At 45.9% G+C, this 21,775-nt stretch overlaps 1 protein-coding gene, 1 long non-coding RNA gene and 1 pseudogene across 4 annotated transcripts in view; 1 reads left to right on the top strand and 2 right to left on the bottom strand.

Annotated features, from left to right (window-relative positions):
* The window catches only part of LOC136331896 (leukocyte immunoglobulin-like receptor subfamily A member 6), a 153,204-nt gene that overhangs the window by 5,694 nt on the left and 125,735 nt on the right, over window positions 1–21,775 (bottom strand). The window contains exons 1-5 of one of the 3 annotated variants that reach the window (XM_066271064.1): window positions 1,733–1,849; window positions 1,533–1,568; window positions 1,096–1,380; window positions 646–948; window positions 132–425 (exon numbers count right to left, since the gene is read on the bottom strand). In XM_066271064.1, coding sequence (XP_066127161.1) covers window positions 132–425; window positions 646–948; window positions 1,096–1,380; window positions 1,533–1,568; window positions 1,733–1,766 — 952 coding nt within the window. In that variant the 5' untranslated portion in view covers window positions 1,767–1,849. Of the gene's footprint in view, window positions 1–131; window positions 426–645; window positions 949–1,095; window positions 1,381–1,532; window positions 1,569–1,696; window positions 1,850–21,775 lie in introns of those variants that run through there. The other 2 variants (XM_066271063.1, XM_066271061.1) reach the window with 2 other exon arrangements.
* Window positions 7,343–13,765, bottom strand: LOC136331917 (uncharacterized). The gene is made up of 3 exons (XR_010730560.1): window positions 13,627–13,765; window positions 7,753–7,840; window positions 7,343–7,469 (listed from the first exon to the last, which is right to left on the bottom strand). It is a non-coding gene; the product is annotated as an uncharacterized lncRNA (long non-coding RNA).
* LOC136328808 (leukocyte immunoglobulin-like receptor subfamily B member 1) lies at window positions 15,999–17,238 on the top strand (annotated as a pseudogene).

Genomic DNA, 21,775 nt, shown 5'->3' with positions numbered 1-21,775 from the left:
CTGGCCCACCCTGTCTCTCTCTGTCTCCCTCCCTGGGACCCTGCACGTTCACTCTGCCCATCACCACCTGAGATCCCCCAACAGGGCCTGTGCAGAGTCTGGGTCCCTGACTGAACCCACTGACTCCTCACCTTCTACCAAGATGTCCACGGGGTCACTGGGGGCCGACGACTTAGAAGAGGAGTTGTGTCCACTGTAGCGTCTGTACCGGCCCCCGTGGGAGCCACTCAGAGAGTCTGGGGGGAAGTCAGCCTGAGAGAGTCCAGGCCGGGGCTGCCAGCCAGATCGCTGAGTGATCGGTCTTACCACCTTGGACAGCGCAAATCTATCATCGCCGACATCAGAGTGACACTGGAGGGTCAGGCTCTGTCCAGGGGCCATGATGGGGCCCTGCTGGGTCAGGAGGGAGGGCTTCTGAGACACACCTGGGGAGACCAGATGTCAGTTACAGGGCTGCTCCTCCCATACAATAGCTTCTCTTGTTCTGGCCACCAGCTGACACTGTCTTTCACTGTTTGTGTCTCTGATCAAGAATATCCTGGAGCACCTCCTTGCACACTCTCTCATGGGGTCCTCTCTGAGCAGAAACCCCATAACCTGTCTTGTCCCGCAAACATGGATGTGGCAGGGATGGAAATTCCTCACCTGAGACCAGGAGCTCCACCGCGTCACTGGGATGTGACCACACCTGGGGGCTGTCCCTGTAACAGCCATAGCATCTGAACATCCACCTATGTCTGGGAGTCACAGGGCCCACAGGAAACAAGGCTTGGAACTGTCCATTGTGGTTTGGCTGTGAGTCCAGGGTCCAGGAGAAGCCGTGATCTCTTTCTTGAATCAGAATAAACCTGTCAAATCCCTGCTCAGAGCCACATTGGAGGGTCACGTCCCCTCCTGAGGTCACGACAGGGCTGGGCAGTGCTGAGAGGCTGGGTTTGCTGTAGAATCCTAGGAGAGGAGGAGGCAGCATGTTAGATGGGGCTCACCCCTCCCTCACATCCCCCAGGGCTAGGCTATGAGAGGGGAGACCCCCTGAGAGCAGACCCCCTTCCCGAGGGCAGAGCCTGAGGCTGGGACCCCTGAGTGTCCTCTCACCTGTCACCACTAGCTCCAGGGAGTCACTGCGCTCTGACCAGCCAGTGGAACTGAGATAGCTACAGTGATATATCCCTGCATCATGCTCTGTCATGTGTGTGATGGAGAACTTGGCCTTTTTTGTGGGCTTCAGTGACCTTTGTGTGTACCAGGTCACGGCGCTTCCCACTTTGTCCAAACAGAACTCCTGGGCCTTCAGGGTCCCCTGACACCAAAGAGTCACAGAGTTCCCCCAGGGGGTCACAGAGCTGGGTTCAACACAGATGCTAGGTTTGTGGAAGGTCCCTGGTAGAAAATCAAAGGCTGCATTACAAAGACCTTCCCCTCCCTCATTCCCCAATAAGCACAAGGTACCCCACCCTAGGTCCCTCTGTGCTCCCTCCTGAGCCCCAGGGGGTGAAGTAAGAGGTGGGACATGGAGCCTGGAGAGGACTCACCTGTCTGCACGCGGGTCCTCTGGCCCAGACTCAGCCCTGGAAGAGAGTCCTTGTCAGAGGATTCTACCCAAACATCTAAGCTGATTTATTTTTATTAGGGCCCTGTTTACTTGAGCTGACTGAGCCTAAAGTTTTCCATATAAAAATGAGTGTAACTGACTCACCCTTTCCTGCTTCCCCCTCCCATGTCCACAACTGACCGAGGCAGAGAAGAGCGGAGAGGAGGGACAGCATGGCGTCTGCTCAGAGTGCTCCCGCTCTGCAGATGGAGGAGCCCTGGGCCTGAAGGACAGAGATGCACAGGATGTGGTGAGTCAGGAGCTGCTGCCCTTCTGGGTTCCCACAGCTGTGGACACACAGCAAGGGGACGGCCCCTTCCTGGGCCTGCCTCTGAGTTTCTTCAGGAGGAGGGCTCAGGAGGACTCCGGGATCTCAGGAGACATGTCAGTTCCCACCTGATTTCCAGGTTCTTATCTCTGCCTGTTCAGAACTCCTGCTCTGAGAGGGTGGGCCCCAGGTTCTTGTCCTCATTCAGCCCCTGAAAATCTGGTTCTAAACAGCACAGTGGGATACTCACCATGGCTCCTGAGGGTGCTCCATTTTAAAAGATTCTACTCAGCAACTTTCCAGAGTGACCACAGCTTTTCCAACCCTTTCCCTGTGTCTGAGGGTCCTGGTAGGTCACATCCATGCCAACCCTTAGTGTTTTCTGCTGTCTTAATTTAACCATCCCTCTGGTTTAATGTGCATTTCAAAGCTCAGCACTTTTTAAAAATATGACTACATTTGCATGTCAGTGTAAGTTGCTTATTAAGCGTTTTCTTGCTTTTCTAGTATCTGCAGTTTTGTTACAGATTTGCATGTATTTCTTAAACAATGTTAGTACCAGTCAATTGTTTCATTTTAGCACTAAAAACATCTCCCACTGAGTCGTATGGTGTGGTTTCCTCTTCGCTCTCTTGATCTTGTCTATGAGGAACAGAAACTCTTTATGTTAGTGGATTCCACAGAACCCATATTCCCCAAAATTCATGATTTTGTGTAGAAAACATTGCCACCCACTACCTAATAAGATAGTTTCTGATGGTTTTGTTTGCAAAAAAGAGGTAATTGTTTTACTTTTCACACTTTCACCTGTTGCTCATCTGTCACTGAATATTATAAATGGTGTGAGAAGTAAAAATGTCATTATTTGAAGATGCCTTGATACTTTATATGGAGAATCCTACAGATTCTACCAAAAAATGCTACATCTGACTATTGAGTTCAGAAAACTGGCAGAATAAAAAGTATATATCCAGAAATCAGTTGCATTTTTATACACCAATAATAAAATGTCAGAAAAAGAAGCTAAGAAAACAATTCCATTTACACTTGCTTCAAAGGATTAAAGTGTCTAGGTGTAAAGTTAACCAAGGATGTAAAAGATCTGTAATCAGAAAATCATAAGATACTGAAAAAAGTAATTTGAGATACACAAATAAGGGGAAGCATATACATGAAGCATATATATACATATACCATGAACATATACTATGGGAAAATTAACATAATTACAATGTCCATACTACCCACAATGGCTGGGTGGCTCAAGGGATAAAGCATTGTCCTAATACACTGAGGTCACAGGTTTGATTCCTGTTCAGGGAACATATGAGAAATAATCAATGAGTACACAATTACACAGAACAACTAAATTGAACGAGTTGACATTTCCCTTTCTCTCTTTCCTCATTTTCTCTTTCATTCCCTTCCTAAAATCCTCCTATAAATCAACAGAAAAAAAATTTTTAAATAAATTTAAAAATTAAAAAATATCCATACTACCCATAGAAATTTATAGAGTCAATACAATTCTTATCAAGATAAGCAATGGCATACTTCATAGATCTAGAAAAAATATTTCAAAAATTTATGTAGAACCAAAAACACCCATATAGCCACAGAAATATTGAGAAGATAATATAAAGTTTTAGGAATTATGCTACCTGATATCAAACTATACTACAATGCCACAGTAAACAAAACAGTATGATTCTGGCATACAAACAGAGAGATAGGTCAATAAAAGAGTATAAAGAGCAGAGAAATAAACACACACCTTTAGAGTCAATTAATATTTGACAAAAAATGAAAAAAACCAATGGGGGTAAAAATAGTCTATTCAATAAATGAGGTTTAAAAACATGAAATAAATGAAATAAATTGAAACTAGAAAGCCTCTTTACACCATATACAAGAATAAACACAAAATAGATAAAAAATTTAAACATTAAAGTCAAAACCATAAAAATTAAAATCTCAGACATTTCTCATAACAATATTTGTTCTGTTACATTGCATTGGCAAAGGGAAACAAAAGAAAAGATAAATAAATGGGACTACCTCAAACTAAAAGATATTGATTTGCACAGCAAAGGAAACCATCAACAAAATAAAAATACAACCCAATGAATTGGGAGAACATATTCACCAATACATCCCATAAGGCCTTAATATCCAAAATATATATGGAACTTTTAAAAATGAATAACAAAAAACAACCAACCCAATTAAGAAATGGGCTAAGATGACAGCAAGTAGGTGGTTGTTACACACTCACCTCCTCCCAGGACAAGACTTGAATTATAACTAAATGTACAAACAATCATCCTGATAAACCACCTCAGGACTACATGAGGACAAATCTATAACCAAGGATACACAGAAAAAACCACATCAAGACTGGTAAGAAGGACAGACACATGAAAAGGGCTGGACCGGCTACCACGAATCTCAGATGAAGTTCTAGGCCCTAGACCCATGTAAATATTTATGCTCCCACTGAGTGAGCACCTGAATATGTAAAGCAGATGTTGTCCTTTCTTGTTCAATTCCTCTACCCCATCTCTCAGCTCCACTCCCAGACACCTGTCAGCCTGCTCTCCATGCATGAGTCCACACACAGAGCCTTGCTTATCCAGCCACTGAGCAATTCCAAGGCATGGCAGCTACTTTACTTTATTCCCAATTCATTGTTTTGTTGGTTTATTAGCTTATTTTTTATAAAAACTATTTGAGACCTGTACCTGTTTTTAAAAGATGTTTGTATTCTTAACATCCTTCCTTCTGCCCTCCTCTATCTTAATAAGGTGTTTGAACAAACCAGCAATTGCATCTTATATAGGATGACACAGCCCGTAGTCGGGGCCTGTCCAGAGCTCTGAGCTCACTCCTGAACATGTCTTGACCTGGAAATGCATTACTATCAGGCTGAGGTGCCTCACAGGGCCCTGTGTTATAGTAAGTTTCAGGAAAGTTCACTCAGTTCTGAAATTTGAGTAATTTTATTGTCAAAGGGATACGACAACTCACTGTAAATAACAGTGTGCACTCAACACCTTGTCTCTGACAAATGACCTTTGCAAAAATTACATTGTCCCTTATAAGGACACAACAGCTTATTCTCTGTGTGTTCACACAGGAAAGACAGAGACGGTTCTCTACAAACACTTCTATTTTTATTCTAAAGATAAAATCACTGAAAATGTGAGCTTTTTTCTTCCTGGATGTGTGCAGCACAGGATGTGGGTGTGAGTGTGTGAGTGTGAGTGTGTATCTGTCTCAGTGTGCCTGGATGTTTGAGGAAGGCAGAGGGTAAGTCTGGGGACAGTCTAGGGGACGGTCATGGGAAACCATGGTTCTCTGTCCCTGTGAGCACGCTGCTGGGGAGACCCTGAGTCACTGCATTAAGAACAGAAGCCTGCAAACCTGCCGTTGCTGTGGCACAGTGTCACCTCCTTCTCTGTCTCAGATCCTGCCGTCCTGGGCTGCAGGGTTGCTAGGGACCTCGAATGCACCCTCCAGTGCCTTGCAAACATTGTGGTGGCTGGAGTGAAGATGACGGAGCTGGTTCCTACTCAGCCTGGTCCCTGCAAGAACCCCCTCAGCTTTATGTAGTAAAGACCAGGCTGGTCCAGTGTGGGACGCCCTACAGAGAACGTGGATGGATGGTGAGAGCATTACACTGAGTGAAATAAGTAAATCAGAAAAAGCTAAGAACTGTGTGATATCACACACAGGTGGGATATAGAACTGAGACCCATGGGCATAGATAAAAGTGAAGTGGGTACCAGGGACAGGGAGACATGGGGGAAGGAAGAAAGAGGGACAAATATACTGTGAAGAAAAATGATTTTACTTTGGGTGATGGGTGTACAATATAATCAACAGTTCAAATGCTATAGAATTGTTTATATGAAACCTTGTGGTTCAATGTCACCCTGTTAAAGTGAATTTTGTAAATAAATTTAAAAATTAAAAAGAATAAAAGACTATACAGATGTTCATCGAAATGCTTTGGACTCTTGTTAATCAATATCATCCCATTAAATTTAATGTCAAAATAAAAAATATATTTTTAAAGAAGCTAAATGGATAATCAAAAGAGAGAGAGAGCAAGGGAGAGAGAGTTCTTAAACCAAAGAAAACAGGTCTTCTGGAATACGTCCCAGATGTATTTCTGGTTTGGGCACAAATCCGCAACAGGTAGTAGGTGATCAGTAGACATTTCTTTTTTTTATTTTTTTATTTTTTTAATGGGGTGACATCAATAAATCAGTGTACATATATTGAAAGAAAACATGTCCAGGTTATCTTGTCATTCAATTATGTTGCATACTCATCACCCAAAGTCAGATTGTCCTCTGTCACCTTCTATCTAGTTTTCTTTGTGCCCCTCGCCCTCCCCCTTTCCCTCTCCCTCTCCCCCCACCCCCCATAACCACCACACTCTTATCAATGTCTCTTAGTCTTGCTTTTATATCCCACCTACGTATGGAATAATGCAGTTCCTGGTTTTTTTTATTTACTTATTTCACTTCGTATAATGTTATCAAGATCCCACCATTTTGCTGTAAATGATCCGATGTTATCATTTCTTATGGCTGAGTAGTATTCCATAGTGTGTATGTGCCACATCTTCTTTATTCAGTCATCTATTGAAGGGATTTTTGGTTGTTTCCATATCCTGGCCACTGTGAACAATGCTGCAATGAACATGGGGCTACATGTGTCTTTACGTATCAATGTTTCTGAGTTTTGGGGGCATATACCCAGTAGAGGGATTGCTGGGTCATAAGGTAGTTCTATTTTCAGTTTTCTGAGGAACCACACTTTCTTCCATAATGGTTGTACTACTTTACATTCCCACCAACAGTGAATGAGGGTTCCTTTTTCTCCATAGCCTCTCCAACATTTGTTATTACCTGTCTTGTTAATAATAGCTAATCTAACAGGTGTGAGGTGATATCTCATTGCAGTTTTGATTTGCATTTCTCTAATAGCTAAAGAAGATGAGCATCTTTTCATATATCTGTTGGCCATTTGTATTTCTTCATGGGAGAAGTGTCTGTTCAAGTAGACATTTCTTTATGGCTGAATCAAATATGGAAAGTAAATTCCATTCATAGGAGACTGAGAATATAATTAGTAAGTTCTATTAAGAGCCAAGCAGTTGGGGTAAACTCAGGACAAGAACCTGGGTCCTGTCTCCTCTGAGCCTATCAGACCAGGCAGAGAGTCATGGGATCAGAGGAGACCCCAGGTCTGGGCTGTGTCTCTAAGGCCCTGCAGTCTCCTGAGCCCTCATCATGGAAAAACTCAGAGCCAGACCCATGGGGGAGCCATCCCCTTGCTGTGTGTCCACAGCTGTGGGAACCCGGAAGTACAGCAGCCCCTGACTCACCACATCCTGTGCATCTCTGTCCTTCAGGCCCAGAGCCTCCTCCACCTGCAGAGCGGGAGCACTCCGAGCAGACGCCATGCTGTCCCTCCTCTCCACTCTTCTCTGCCTCGGTCAGTTGTGGACACGAGGAGGGGGCAGCAGAGAGGGTGGGGTGGCTACACCTTCATGTTCATGGGTAACTTTAGGCTCAGGCAGCTCTCGAGGTTGGGGTACTGTTGAGAAAGGATTCAGCTCAAACATCTGGGTGCAAACCCCTGACAGGGACTCTCTTCCAGAGCTAAGTCTGGGCCAGAGGACCCACATGCAGACAGGTGAGTCCTCCTCAGGCTCCGTGTCCCACCTCTTACTTCACCCCCTGGAACTCAGGAGGGAGCACAGAGGTCCTGGAATGAGGTGATAGAATAGGAGGGTGTTGGGCTGAGCTGGGGAATAAGGGAGGGAGGGTCTTTGTAATGCAGCCTCTGGTTTCCTTCCAGGGACCCTCCCCAAACCTACCATCTTGGCTGAGCCAGGCTCTGTCAACCTCTAGGGAAGTTCTGTGACAATCCGCTGTCAGGAGACCCTGAAGGCTCTAGATTTCCATCTATATAAAGAAGAAACAAATTTTTTTGGAACACATGGTCCCCATGGAAGCCCATGAACAAGGGAGCTTTCTCCATCACACACATACACAGCATGATGCAGGGAGATATCACTGTAACTATCAAAGCCCCACTGGCTGGTCAGAGCGCAGGGACCCCCTGGAGCTGGTGGTGACAGGTGAGGGGACACTCAGGGATCCCAACCTCAGGCTCTGCCCTCAGAAAGGGGTTCTGCTCTCACGGGTCTCCCCTCTCACAGCCCAGCCCTGGAGGACATGAGGGAGGTGTGAGCCCATCTAACACACTGCCTCCTCCTCTCCTAGGATTCTACAGCAAACCCAGCCTCTCAGCCCTGCCAGCCCTGTCGTGACCTCAGGAGGAAACGTGACCCTCCAGTGTGGCTCAGGGCAGGGGTTTGACAGGTTAATTCTGACTAAGGAAGGAGAACATAGGCTCTGCTGGACCCTGAACTCAAAGCAACACCCCACAGTGCAGTTCCAGGCCCTGTTTCCTGTAGGTTCCTGTACCAGGGTACAGGTGGGTGTACAGATGCTATGGGCCATTTATCCAGCCTCTAGCATGCAGCCCCCTGAGGCCATTTATCCGCCCCCCCCCCAAACTTCCGGAAGGGGCACCTCTTTCATTGGTGGTCAGTGAGAGGAGCAAAGCGGGGCATCGCTCACGTACAGACTACTTCCGGTGACGGGGGATGCTCGTATCACAGTTCTGGAAGTGCGTCATATGACACACATCTGGTCTGCGGCTGCGGGCCCCACATTTTTTTTTATAGTCTAGCCCTCCAACAGTCTGAGGGACAGTGAACTGGCCCCTTGTGTAAAAAGTTTGGAGACCCCTCTTATGGCTATTTTAGGAAAAGAACTCAGATGTAGTCTGAACCAGTGACCGCCTGGATCTACTGGACTCAGGTTAGGGGCCCCTGATTGCATTTTTTCTGAACATAGTCAGCTCAGAGGCCCGTTCACAGGAGACATATGACGTTGGATGAGAGGGAGGGGCCCTGATTGGGGTCAGTCTGCAAAGAACTGCCCCTTGGAGGCCATCCCATTGCTGCACACCCTTCTCCCTAACTAGGTTCAGGGGTGGTAGGTGGGCAGAGGGCATGTTTTGGGGGGCGGCACAGAGCAGACATAGGAGAGTTGGAGTGATTGAAGACTCCAGGTCTAACCCCAGCCTCTAACCAGCCTTCTGTCCTTGTTTCCAGGTGGCCCTGCAGGTCCCCAACCCCCCACCCACAGGGCCCATTTCCACAGCTGGTGAGTCACTGAGAATTCTGCTCAGAGGGAGCACAGACCACCCAGGACAGTTCTGAGAGTCTATCAGGGGATCCAGTGTCCCCCAGACACTCAAGGATGGGCTATGACCCAGGAAGCTGGGAGGCAGGCAGAGATGCTGAGATCCTCAAAGCTCCCAGGGCCCTGAGGAAAGCAGGTGACAGGTGGGTGGTCACAGCAGAGGGAGATTCTGGAACCCAGCCTACCTAAGGGACATCAGGGTTCATGTGCAGAGAGGAAAGACCTCATACCTTGGCCACCATCATGATTTCCAGGAGGCTCTGAGGATTCCTCCCTAACCTCCAAGGCATCAGGCTTGCACAAGGGTAAGTGAGGGTCCCTTGGGAAGGTGGTGGGTGCATCCATGCTGGACAGGGGTTGAGTCATGTGGGGGTTTAGGCACCTGTGGATATTCTGACATGGACACACCTTCCCCTGTGTGGCCTCAGTGTCCCCAAGTGTAAAAGGAAAGAATCGTGGCCCAGAGCTCAGATTTCCTTTCAGTTCTGGCTCTGAGCTCCTGGGAGAGGTGGTCTCACAGGGAAGCCCCCAGGGTAAAATGTTACGAGCTCTGTGCCTTTTTTAGCAGTGGTGGTGACAGTATGCAGGGAGGGACAAACAGGACACAGGTCCTGAGGCATAGGTCCTGTCCCTCAGCTCAGACTGAGCTCAGAAGAGAGAGAGGACAGGAGTCAGACCTGGGTCAGTTCCCGGTTCTGCTGATGGGGGAGGGATAGGCAGGAGGGTGTGGGGTCAGGGGTGGGAAGGACTGAAATCCTCATTGCGTGACCTGGCACCTCACCTCACCTCTGGGTTAGTGGCCCATCTTGGAGCAGGCAGGGTCTGCAGCCCAGAGATATCAGGGACCCTGCCGGGAGACAGACCCCAATTCTTCCCCAGTGGATGCTGCCATAAAGGACCCACAGCCTGAGGAGGGCATGGAGCTGGACTCTCCGGTGAGACCCTTGCTCCTGTCCAGGCCATCAAGAACCTTCCTGTTGCCTAGTTTAATACAATGGACACTTCGCTGTCCTCACCTCACCTGATTCACAGGAGCGTCCCACACTGACCTCTCCTTCTGAGCACCCAGGTTGTCCTGCTGTGACTCACTCCTCCTGGTTTCTTGTGACATCATAGCCCATCCTATGTGGTCCCCTTTGCTGGATCCTGGTCCTCTGTGTGACCTTGTGCAGCCCCAGGTCTCAGGAGGATGCATGAATAAGTGAATCACCCACAGGTCCCCAGGGTCCCCTTCATTCATTCACCAGCAGATGAGACGGGAGCTCACTGTTTACCGGCTCCAGTTAGGGGCCACAGTGCATCCCTGGGAAACATGGTCTCCATACACCTCCAGATCACCTGTGGGGGAGGGAGACACTGTGCAAATACTCAGACATTGTGCTAGAGAGCAAAATGCTCTGGAGGAAATAAACCAGGAGCGAAGGCAGGCAGAGAAAACAACGGGTGCAAAGGTCCTAAGGAAGGACATGCTTCTTTAGCAAGATGGGTCAAATGAGTAAGAAACTATATTAGAATATTGTAGAAGCATCCAGATGCCCCAAGGCTTAGGAAGTTCCTGCAGGTTCCATCAGGAGAGTGACCTAATCTGATTTAAAGTTACACGTCATCACTCTGACTACAGGTGGATAAAGACTGGAGGTTTCACCAGTGGAACCAGGGGACACTGTCTCTGTCTCACTGTCTCTGCAGCAGAACAGGTACAATGAAGTCCCAAGGGAGTGACGTATGCCCAGGTGACCCTCTCAGGATCCAGACTCAGACAGGGAATGGCCACCTCTTGATATACACAAAGGACAGAGAACTAGAAGGGGACAGGCAAATGGACATTCAGGTGGGTCCCATGTTCTGCAGGTCCCCAGACTCCCCCCTATCCCTCTCACTCTCCCTCTGCTCTGGGTTGCTGCCTCTGATGCCACTTCAGAATGTGACCTATGCCCTGCTGAACCACATGCCCCTCAGACAGGAGACAACTGCACCCCCTTCATTCATGTCAGAGTAGCCCCCAGATGAGCCCCCTGATAGAGCGTATGCTGCACTGGCCACACACTAGCCCAGGGCAGACCCAGACCCCACAATCCAGGGAGGAGGTCCTCAGGGACCCCAGAAGGGATAGGAGCTGCCCCCATGGACACTCAGCTAGTGACTGCAGAAGCCTTGTTACCTAACATGGACCCTCAGTAGCTGCTGGGACCACCTGGGAATCTCTTCATTCTGTAGTCAAAGGCAATCAATAACACTCCTTTTTGGAAATAAAGCAACAAAATTCTTAATAATCAATGTGTGAACTGAAATAAAACTGAATTTTTAAAAAGTTAATGATACCGTAAGTATTATATACTCCACTGATAAAATGAGATTATTAAAAATTATGAATAAATAAAACTAAAAGAAAAAGTCTTTAAAAAATCAATGATCTTGGCCATTATGTCAAGAATCTAGGGAAAAAAATATTTCATTGGATATTTAGATCCACACACAACTGATCAAGAAAGACATGGCAGGCCCTGGCTGGTTGGCTCAGTGGTAGAGCATCAGCCTGGCGTGCGGAAGTCCCGGGTTCAATTCCCAGCCAGGGCACACAGGAGAGGTGTCCATCTGCTTCTCCACCCCTCCCCCTCTCCTTCCTCTCTGTCTCTCTCTTCCCCTCCCGCAGCCGAGGCTCCGTTGGAGCAAAAGATGGAGCAACGCCCCGGATGGGCAGAGCATCGCCCCCTGGTGGACGTGCCGGGTGGATCCTGGTCGGGCGCATGCAGGAATCTGTCTGACTGCCTCCCCGTTTCCAGCTTCAGAAAAATACCAAAAAAAAAAAGGAAAAAGAAAAAAAAAAAGAAAGAAAGAAAGACATGGCATGCAGAAACAATGGAATGAAATGAGCCAAAAAGAAAAAGAAAGAAAGAGAGAGAGAGAGAGAGAGAGAAAGAAAGAAAGAAAGAAAGAAAGAAAGAAAGAAAGAAAGAAAGAAAGAAAGAAAGAAAAAGAAATCCAGCAATTGGCAACAGCTTGGAAGGAGCCACAGGGGATTATGCTGAGTGAAATAGTTCAGAGAAAGATTTCTTTTTTACTTAGATTTCAGATTTTTAACATCATCAAATCAAGCAAAACAAGACCAAAACAGACTTACAGAAATAGAAAGCAAACTGATGGTAGCTAGATTAGACGGCAGAGGGATGGTAGCTAGATTAGTGGGTGACATCGAGTATGGATGATGGCAGTATGTGTGACAAGTTTACAGGGAGACACATGAGTACTGGACATCATGTGGAAAGCACATCATTAAGGTACATAGAGATCAAATCAGTGCTGTACAGCTGAAACTAATATAATATTCTATGCCAACTAGACTTTAATAGTAATATTTAAATCAAAATAATCAGTACCTGAAATCAATATTATTTTGTTAGCCAGTGTCATGCCAATAAATTCAATGAGACTCATGGACATAGAGAAAAGTGAAGTGGTTATGGGGGAGGTGGAGAGGAGAGGGTTGTGGGGGAAGGGTGTGAAGAGGGACAAACAAACAGTGGCAGAAAATGATTTGACTTTGGGTGATGGGTATACAACATAATCAAATGTCAAAATAATGTGGAGATGTTTGCCCAAAATCTATGCACTCTTGTTGATCAATATCACCCTGTTAAATTTAATTTTCTAAATGAAAAGAAAAAGATTTAATGACTAAAGAAAATCTTTAAAAAGTCATTAGTAAACTTCTTCAGTAATTTGATGTGAATTATTTAGAAAAAATGTATTTAAAATGGACAACTTCAGGTATAAATCATCCTAAATGGACATGATAAAAATAAAATCTCTATCACCCTATCTATAAATTAAATACATTTTCTGTGTCATCAAAAACTGTCCCAAACTGACATCCTGTTTAGGGAGCCTTACTGGTGATTTATTTTACACGGTTATGAAAAAATGCACTCATACACTGAAATTACACACACTATACCTAATGAAAGAAAAAGAAGGAATATATCCTAACCTTTTTTTATCAGGCCAAGAAAATATTTATTCTATCAACCAAAGGCCGTCACAGCCAATTCAATGCCAACAAGACTTCCCAGGATATCAGTGTTCCCCCGGGAACGTCACCCCCATCTGCACACAGATTAGTGACCCGGCCCTGTGGCCCACTCTCTGTACCCACCACCCAGGCCCACTCCCCACTGGCCTCTGCTTATTTCTGTGAGTTTCCCTGCTTCTCAGTCACGGTCAGTTCTCCCATTTGTTTGACTGTGACCCCATGTTTTACACACAATACCCAGCATCTCTGTGTGTTTGTAGGAGACGTGACTGTGGAGTGTGCCTTCATCAACCTTTCCTCTGGTGTCTGAGGCCATGGTCATCACATTGTCCCCACCAGGATCTGTCATCATTGCACAGGACACCTGCCAGACTGCACCTTCGTGTGTCTTAGGGACCACGGCCTCCTCACAGCAAGGCTGAGCAGAAAAGTCATTGTTACTTACTTCACTGCAGGGAGAGAAGGAGACCCAGAACGGCACAATTCTTGCTCAGGGCTGACAGTCCACACAGGTTACAGCTCTCCTTTCATTATACTCTGAATTTCCTCTGACCCAGTGTTTGCAGACAGAATTCAGTGAGAGAAGCTGGGTCCTGCCCAAGAGAGGAAGGAGCAGTGAGAAGGGAGAGATGACTCATGTTTTGAGAGAAGCCCTGGTAAGAAAGAGGGTACTATTTATAGAAGAAGGACTTTACTAAGGGGAAGTGTTAGGGGGAGAGAGAGCAGGCCAGGGGGGAGGTTTTGCTTCCCTCTGTGAGTCTGTGAACAGTGTTATAAAATTCTCCAGGCGTGTCTGTCTCCCAAGGTTTTATCCTGGATGGAATGGCCCTGTTGGTTCCTCCAGACCCCAAGGGAAACTGGAAAAGTGCTCAGTTCCTCACTCTCTTTAGCTTCACACACAGTCACTAACTTTAGGTAGTTCTGCCCTCTGAACCTTCCTTGCCCTGTTTCTTGGGTCATTGTCACAGCCCATGCCCAGCTGAGTATATAAAATAAATACCACTGAGGACCAAGGGCAGCAACACCACACTGCCCACCCTCATCGCTATTCTTGGTCTCAGTGAGCTTTGGGAGAAGAGAGAGATGATGTACTCTCCTCCCTTAGAACATGGTCTTGTGTAAATCCCAGAGCTCAGGAGGCTCAGCGAGGTCGGGACTTCTATGTGGAGGAGAGATGCACTCAGCCTCAGATCAGATCCCAACACGCAGGGGCCCAGACTAAGCCTAGAGCTTCTGTGTGGGAGGGGAACGTTCTCACAGGGACTCCCTTCCAGGCCTGTGTTGGCTTCTATGGAAGGAAGCAGGTTCAAGTTGTTGAGCCCCTCCAACAATTTCCACTGCTTTAGTTCAGTAATCCTTCTGGGCAGCTGGGGAAACAGAGGGTCTGGGTTAATGGTGACAAGTGCCACCATTGGGGTGACAGCTAGGGAAACTGAGGAGAGAAGGGCACCCCTGACATTTGAGGTCAGATGCATTTCCAAGGGTCCTCCTGATATTCTCCATATGGTCTGATTGTGGCCTTGTTGGGCAGATAAAATATATTATGTTCACTTTGTTAAAGATGGCGCTGCCCACGTGGATGCCCATCACCCAGGTGATATTAATGTGTGTTGGGGGCGGGCTGTGGGCAGGCAGGATCCTTGTAGCCTGGGGCTTGGTTTGAGAACTAAGCCTTTCCCACCCTTTTTGATGTGGGGTGGTGCAATCCAATCATGCCTCAGATAAGTGACTTTGTATTAGAGACTTCCTTATTTGTATATTGGATTAAAGGTTTTGATTTCTACACTATAAAGTGGGGGCAGACCGGGAGCTTGCTCTCTCTCAATTCCTGAGATTAGCATTAGAGGAGAGCAGAGAGGAGAGTAGAGAGAGGCCACGTGGAGGAGGCAGGAGAGGCAGTCAAGATGGTGGAGTGGTGAGAGAGAAGCCAGTTTGTGCAGAGTTTGTGCAGAGAGAAGGAGATGGGGAACAGAGGCGAATAAGTCTGGTGAGCTAGAAACCTTTGATTCTAGGAAACTCAGATAAGTCAGTAGCTTTGTGAGCATTGAATGAGTGGGGTTTGGAGCCCAGTGTGTGTTTTTACTTGCCTTCTGGGTGCAAGCTGGGATTAAAGATGATGCCCCACCAGTTTTTGGCTCCGTTGTTTCTTTACTGACTGTCCAAATCCAATGTGAACCTGCACAGGCCAGGCTGCTGTGATGGTGGTGCTGGCAACTGGCTTTACAGGCCTCATAGTAACTAAAGGGAACTCTGTGACCATCCATAGTTAGGGGTCGTGCAGGCTGATGTCTACAGTCTGTATAAAGAAAAGGGGTCCTGGTCCTGGATTACAAAGATCCCACTGGACTCCAGCAACAAGACCGGCTTCCTCATTGAATCCATGAGCTCACACACAGCAAAAGAATATCAATGTGCATAGTACAGAGAGTGACCTGATCCTGGTGGTGACACTTGAGAGGGAGAAACTGGTCTTCTCACAGTGGACTCCTTGTTACCGGTGGAAGGGAATGGAAGGGAGGCTTCAAGGAGTCTCATGTCTCACAAACCACACCTACAGTCCATGGAGTGATGCTTCTTATTTGTCCTTAGGATCTTACAGAGCCCCCTCCCTCTCAGCCATCTTTGCCTTTTGGTGGCATCAGGAGGGAACGTGTTCCTCTTGTGCAGCTCACAGAACACATCAGGCATTTTCCCTCTGTTGAAGGAGAGAGGATCTGACTCCCCCCAACACATGGAATCCATAAACCATGCTGGGAGTGGTCAGCTGTCTTCCTTTAGGTACCATGGGCACCTCCCATGAGGGGACCTATAGATGCTATGGTTCTCCCATTTCTTACTCTTCTGTGTGATCACAGCACAGTGACCCTCTGCATTTCAATGTCACAGGTAAAGTAGCCTATCCCTGGCTTTATTTTTTCTTGTGTCCAAAATGAAAGCCCTGTGCTCACTTGAGTTCTGGAGGTTATGGGGGTTCAGTGACACTAGTCTTCTGGAGACAGAAACAGATAGGAAGCTTAGGGATGGACCAGAGAGAAGTCTCACTGCAGCCCCAGGGGGCACTGTAGGGTATGGGTGTAAATGCCACTTTCCCCTTCAGCCCAAGCAAGTACTAGGAGTCCTCTCTCTAGACACAGCTGGGTCCAATGATGCTGCCTGGAGACAGCCTGATCCTCCAGTGTCACATGGAGGCTGGATGAACAGTTTTGCTCTGAACAAAGACCAAGGACTCACACACCCTCAGTGTCTTGATGAACAGCACAACCCCATCTTACCCCTGGGCCATGTGAACAACACTCATCAGGGTCAGTACAGGTGCTACAGTAGACAGAGGCTCTCTTATTCATGCTCAACACCCAGTACCCCCCTGGACATCCTGATCTTAGGTGAAAAGCCCTGCCCTGTTCCAGGTCCTGATTGTCATCTCACAATTCTGATCACCCTGGTGGTGATGGGGTCCAGGAGAGGATCCTAAAGCAGAGATTGAGATGGAACAGTGGTCTAGGGAGAGGGAGTGAAGGAAAGTTTTGGGCATGGAAATAAAAGATACCACCCAGAAGGACTAAAAGGAGGTAACATGAGATCACAGACAAAGTTTCTGGAGAAGGACTTTGTCCTTCAGCTCAGGGCCAAAGGCATGTGGAATGGGGGTCTCTCTCTATACATCATAACATTCCTCTCCCCAGGAATGTACACAAAACCCTCCTTCTCAGCCCAGCTAGGACCCTCAGTGCCCTGGGGAGAAATCGTGGCCCTGCAGTATGGCTCTGAGGTCTGGTTTGACACCTTCCACTTGCACAGGGAGAAGTCACGAGATTCTCCCAGCACCTTTGTCTGCAGGACACATCTGCACCCTCTCAGGCAACTTCACCATCAGTGCTGTGACCTCAAGTAACATGAGAACCTACAGGTGTTATAGCTCGCACAGCATCTCACCTACCTGCTGTCACACCCCACTGACACCTTAGAAGTTGTGGTCTCAAATGAGAAGCCCCAGCCCATGTCCATTGAGGGAGCAGAACTTCAGCTCACAACCTGTCCCAGGAGAGCTGAGGGCTAAGATGGGAAAGAAAAGAGAAAGAGTCAGGTCATCAACAGGGAGAAGACAATCACACAAAGAAATGGTGAACAGGAGGAGTCACACACCCACCCCATGGGTGCATCCAGTCTTACCCCACCTGTACATCCAGTCCATGCAGGGTTTGTGCAGGAGAAAGACTGCAGAGTGTGAAGGAAGGGCAGACCTTTGTGGAATAGACATGGGACTAAAAATGACACAAAGAGTCCCAGTCCCACCTCTTCCTCTTGTCCCTGTTTCAAGCAGTAATTGGGGTCTTCAGACCCCCACCCCCATTGACAAATGTCATGTGTATTGGATAACAAAGTTTCTTATATCAGCCGTGTCTCTCCAGACTCTGGGCAGTACTTCCCACTTCATTCCTCAACATTTCAAACAGGTACATAAGCGATGTCTTTCAAAGGACTTGGTGGGACAGGTGGGGATGAAGGGAGGAGTCCTCGTGTTTCAAGCAGCACTGAGGTCACTGGTGTCCGTGTGGTCAGTGTGAGAGGAAATGCAGGAAGGGAGGGTGCTCAGCTCAGGCGAGGAGAAAGGAGCTGACGCCACATCTGCTTCTGTCCGTGGTGCTGATTCCAGGGTCCTGAGAGTCATCCTGGCTCCTATGGAACCAGGCCCACATAGGAAAATGCAGTGAAGAGGCCTCTTACTCTTGGGGTAGGGTGATTGGATCTACTGAAAGTCTGAGCTGAAGAGAAGTTGGCTCAGCCCCCTTTGAGAGAGAGCCCACTGACAAAATTCTACCTGTATGTCAAAATTGCTTCTCCCGTATGTCAAGGCAGAATCTGATTCTGAATTTCAAAGGTACACACACAATATAATATACAAATGGCATATTGTAGACTTGTATACTGAAACCTATATAATGTTATTAACCAATGTCATTCAAATACATTTAATTTTTAAAAACCAAATGTTTGAAATGTTACAAACGAGGCAAAATAATCTTTGGACTGGTTTGGAGCATTGTGCCTCAAATCACTATAAATATGACAAGCAAACAGAAGTTATGATGACTGGACTAATTAGCTATTTCTCTGAAACTTAAAAACTTATTTTAGAATGAACATCACTATTTAGCTTATCTGCATCAATAGCAGTGCCTTCCTTCTATGGATGTAATTGCTACACTTCTCTTTCTCATAAATACCCCGTGCCTCTGTCTTCTGTTGGAACAAGGTTTAGGCTCTTTCTGAGTAATCTAAATAGCTATACTTACTGATCTAAAATAAATGCTTATTGCCTTCCATTTGGAAGACCCTTTTATTTTTAAATTAGCACTGTCATCTTACAGATTTGTAGATATGTCTTAAATGTTCTCAGTACTAGTCCATTGTCTTTTTTATATTTTTGCTTATTTAAATGAGAGGATGGGAAGGCAGAGACAGACTCCTGCATGTGCCCCAAACGGGTTTCACCCAAAAAGCCCACTAGGGGGCAGTGCTTTGCCCATCTGGGGTCCCTTTCTCCATTGCATATGGAGCAATTTTTTAGTGCCTGAGATGGAGGCCATGGAGCCATCCACAGTGCCCAGTACAACTTTGCATCAATGGAGCCTTGGCTGAGGCAGGGGAAGAGAGAGATATTTGGAAAATTAAACTTAATGGAGTGATACTGATTAATAACTGTACACAGGTCTAGCCTTGGCTGGATAGCTTAATTGGTTAGAGCATTGTCCCAAAGCAAAGAGGTTGCCAGTTCAATCCCTGGTCAGGGGACATACAGGAACAGATTGATGTTCCTGTCTCTCTCTTTCTCCCTTTCTCTCTTTCTCTCTAAAATCAATAAAGTAAATATTTAAAATGGAAAAGAAACTAAAAAAGAGAGAGTACATAGGTTTAAGGCAATCTTTATCCATTTGGCCATCCATGAACACCCGGGGTGCTTCCATATGCTGGTTATTGTAAATAATGCTATAATAAACATAGAGATGCATACACCTTTTCAAATTAGTGTTTTTATTTACTTTGGATAAATACTGCAATTAAATAAATTTTAAACATCATTTCCCCAGCTACATGAGCAAAAACTCAAGTGCTCAGAAGGTACAAGTCACTGCTGATTGCCATGTACCACAGAGCAAATGCACAACATTGTCATGCTGGTGGAACAAAAGAGCTGTTCTACATGGATGATCCCCATAAAGATCTCATGGATCTCGGTCTCAAACAGAGAATGATCATATTTAACATCAATTATGAGATTGACCTGTCTAGTGCAATGGAGTAACAAGCTGAATCTCCACATGGAATAATTTATCACCTCTTAAATTCATGAAAATTTCTGCCATTTGTAGTTTCACCCAAACTCTGAAATTGCCACTTCCTCTGTGTACATTTTTTTTTTCTTTTGGTATACACTGTCTTCCTTCAAGAAACCAAACAACTATTCTCAGCACACAATACAGCTGGGAATGTTGGTTTCTGTTGACCTATCATGACCTTTATATTTTTACTTTTTAATTGAATCACTATCTACACAAACAACCCATAAACTGCTACATACAATAAACTGTCACTCAGCTCTGACAATAAGTACAGGGTATTTCTCCACAGGAAAAATTCCTAGATTTATTGAATATTTCAAGGTAGACAAAATTCTATCACTGGCATCTTTATCTCGTGGTCTTGGTTACTTCTGTTCCAACAAGGTGAGTGATTTATCTCCACAGCCCAACATGCTGACTTTGCACTGGTCCATTGTACCTGGACTGCCGGGATCCTGCCATGGGATGAATCCAGGGGTCCTGCAGAAAGAGACGGCATCAGCGAGAAATGAGTGAGAGAGCTGAATTTTTAGCATTCACTGCCAGGCATCTCTGCCATTGGCTAGTATAGCTTTATTTTTATACATTAAGTTATAATTACATGGTTTGCGAAATACATTGAAATTACAATCACTGGTATGTGGAATACACTGATTAACAGTAGTTTTTTGCTTTAATTTGGGTAAATATTCCAGGAAAAGACTAGTACATTTCTTTAAACTATGAATCAGGTGATAAGCTATTAAGCACAGTTATACAATAACTTGAGCAGTGGTAACAATATTGGCTCAAGCTTCTAAAAAGACCCTGTTGATTCTATCTTACTTAGCAACCTATTGTCTAGTAAAAACTATGTTTGTCTACTATTTTCATCTATTAGTAATCCCAACTATTACTCCCAGAACGTTTCACTACATAAAGGCTAGGTATGTGAGAGGAAAGTTTTTCTATTCTTCTATAATGAGTAAAGGACTGGGGGGAGGGTTAAGTAATGGATTGGATAAAGGCTGAAAGGTGCTTTTGTGTTTAGTCTCTGAATCCTAACTATTCATAACTCACAATCTTTATTTTCTTAATATGATTTTTAGGAGGGAATATTTCTATAGATCTAGCCCCTTTTGTGGGATATCATAGCCTCCTAGGTCTATAGGCCTAGGCAAAGGTGTTTATAGGCTTTTCTGTGGAATTCACACCCTCTGTCTCATTTCCAGAGAAATTACTGCAAATCTTCAGGGAAAGCATGGTGCTATTCTTCCTGTGCTATAAATGATTGCAGACACACACCCCAGAGAAAAAGGGGGGGATAAAAAACCAAATTAATTTAAGAAGTTAAAGGGGGGAGTATTGTTGTGCTTCTTCTTTTGCTGTGACTGTGTCAATCAGCAACTGTTGATTTTCTTTGCTATGATTATGTCTGTGATGGCAAACCTTTTTATAAAAACTGCCCGCTTTTGCAGTGCTGGTCAACTTGGTTCCTCCTGCCCACTAGTGGGCATGCCAGCTTTCATGATGGGCCAATCGTGGTGCCGTTTGGTTGCTCCACTACCGCCCATGATGAAAGCTGGAACACCCACTAGTGGGCGGTAGGGACCAGGTTGACCAGCACTGCAAAAGTGGGCAGTTTTTATAAAGAGGTTCACCATCACGGGACAATGTCAACCAGCAGCTGTTGATTGGCTTCTGAAACTGGACCATGAACTTCATAAAACAGGAGTATGTATAGTCTCTGGTCTTCTATGATTTACCAACACCTCTGCCTGTGACCCCTTCTGGTGGGTCCACTCAGGGGTGTGTGGGAACCAGATGAGAACAATTGACATCATGGTCATGGTACACCCAGCATGCTCCAGCCACAAAGACACTCTGAGTATTTTTCTCTCTGAGGACCATTGCACTCAACTTTACCAATTCAGATACAGAAGTCTTTTAAGAGACCAAGCTCCGGTCAAGTCAATAGCCTGTCCATTGTGTAGAAGTCATTAACACACTTGGGATGAGAGTCTTGTGCAGGGGTAGCCATTAATGGCATCTTTCTGTCCATGTTCTCTAACCAGAGAGGGAACCCCAGCTAACTCTCCCTTCACCAGTAAACTAGAGTGATCAACTTTCCTGAGGAATTATTGTGCTGTGAACTTTCCTGAATCCCTGCACTGATCACCTTGGCTCCCCCTTCAGGCTGTTGCAAAGGCACAAACTTAATATCCCTGCAGATCCTAAACCTTCGGGGAAATATTAGTGAGCAGTGCCAACTCT

The sequence above is a fragment of the Saccopteryx bilineata genome, chromosome 3 (assembly GCF_036850765.1).
Source record: "Saccopteryx bilineata isolate mSacBil1 chromosome 3, mSacBil1_pri_phased_curated, whole genome shotgun sequence".
NCBI classification, from domain to species: domain Eukaryota; kingdom Metazoa; phylum Chordata; class Mammalia; order Chiroptera; family Emballonuridae; genus Saccopteryx; species Saccopteryx bilineata.
The sequence above is the reverse complement of the archived record's forward strand: the minus strand, read 5'-3'. Positions and strand labels throughout refer to the sequence as shown.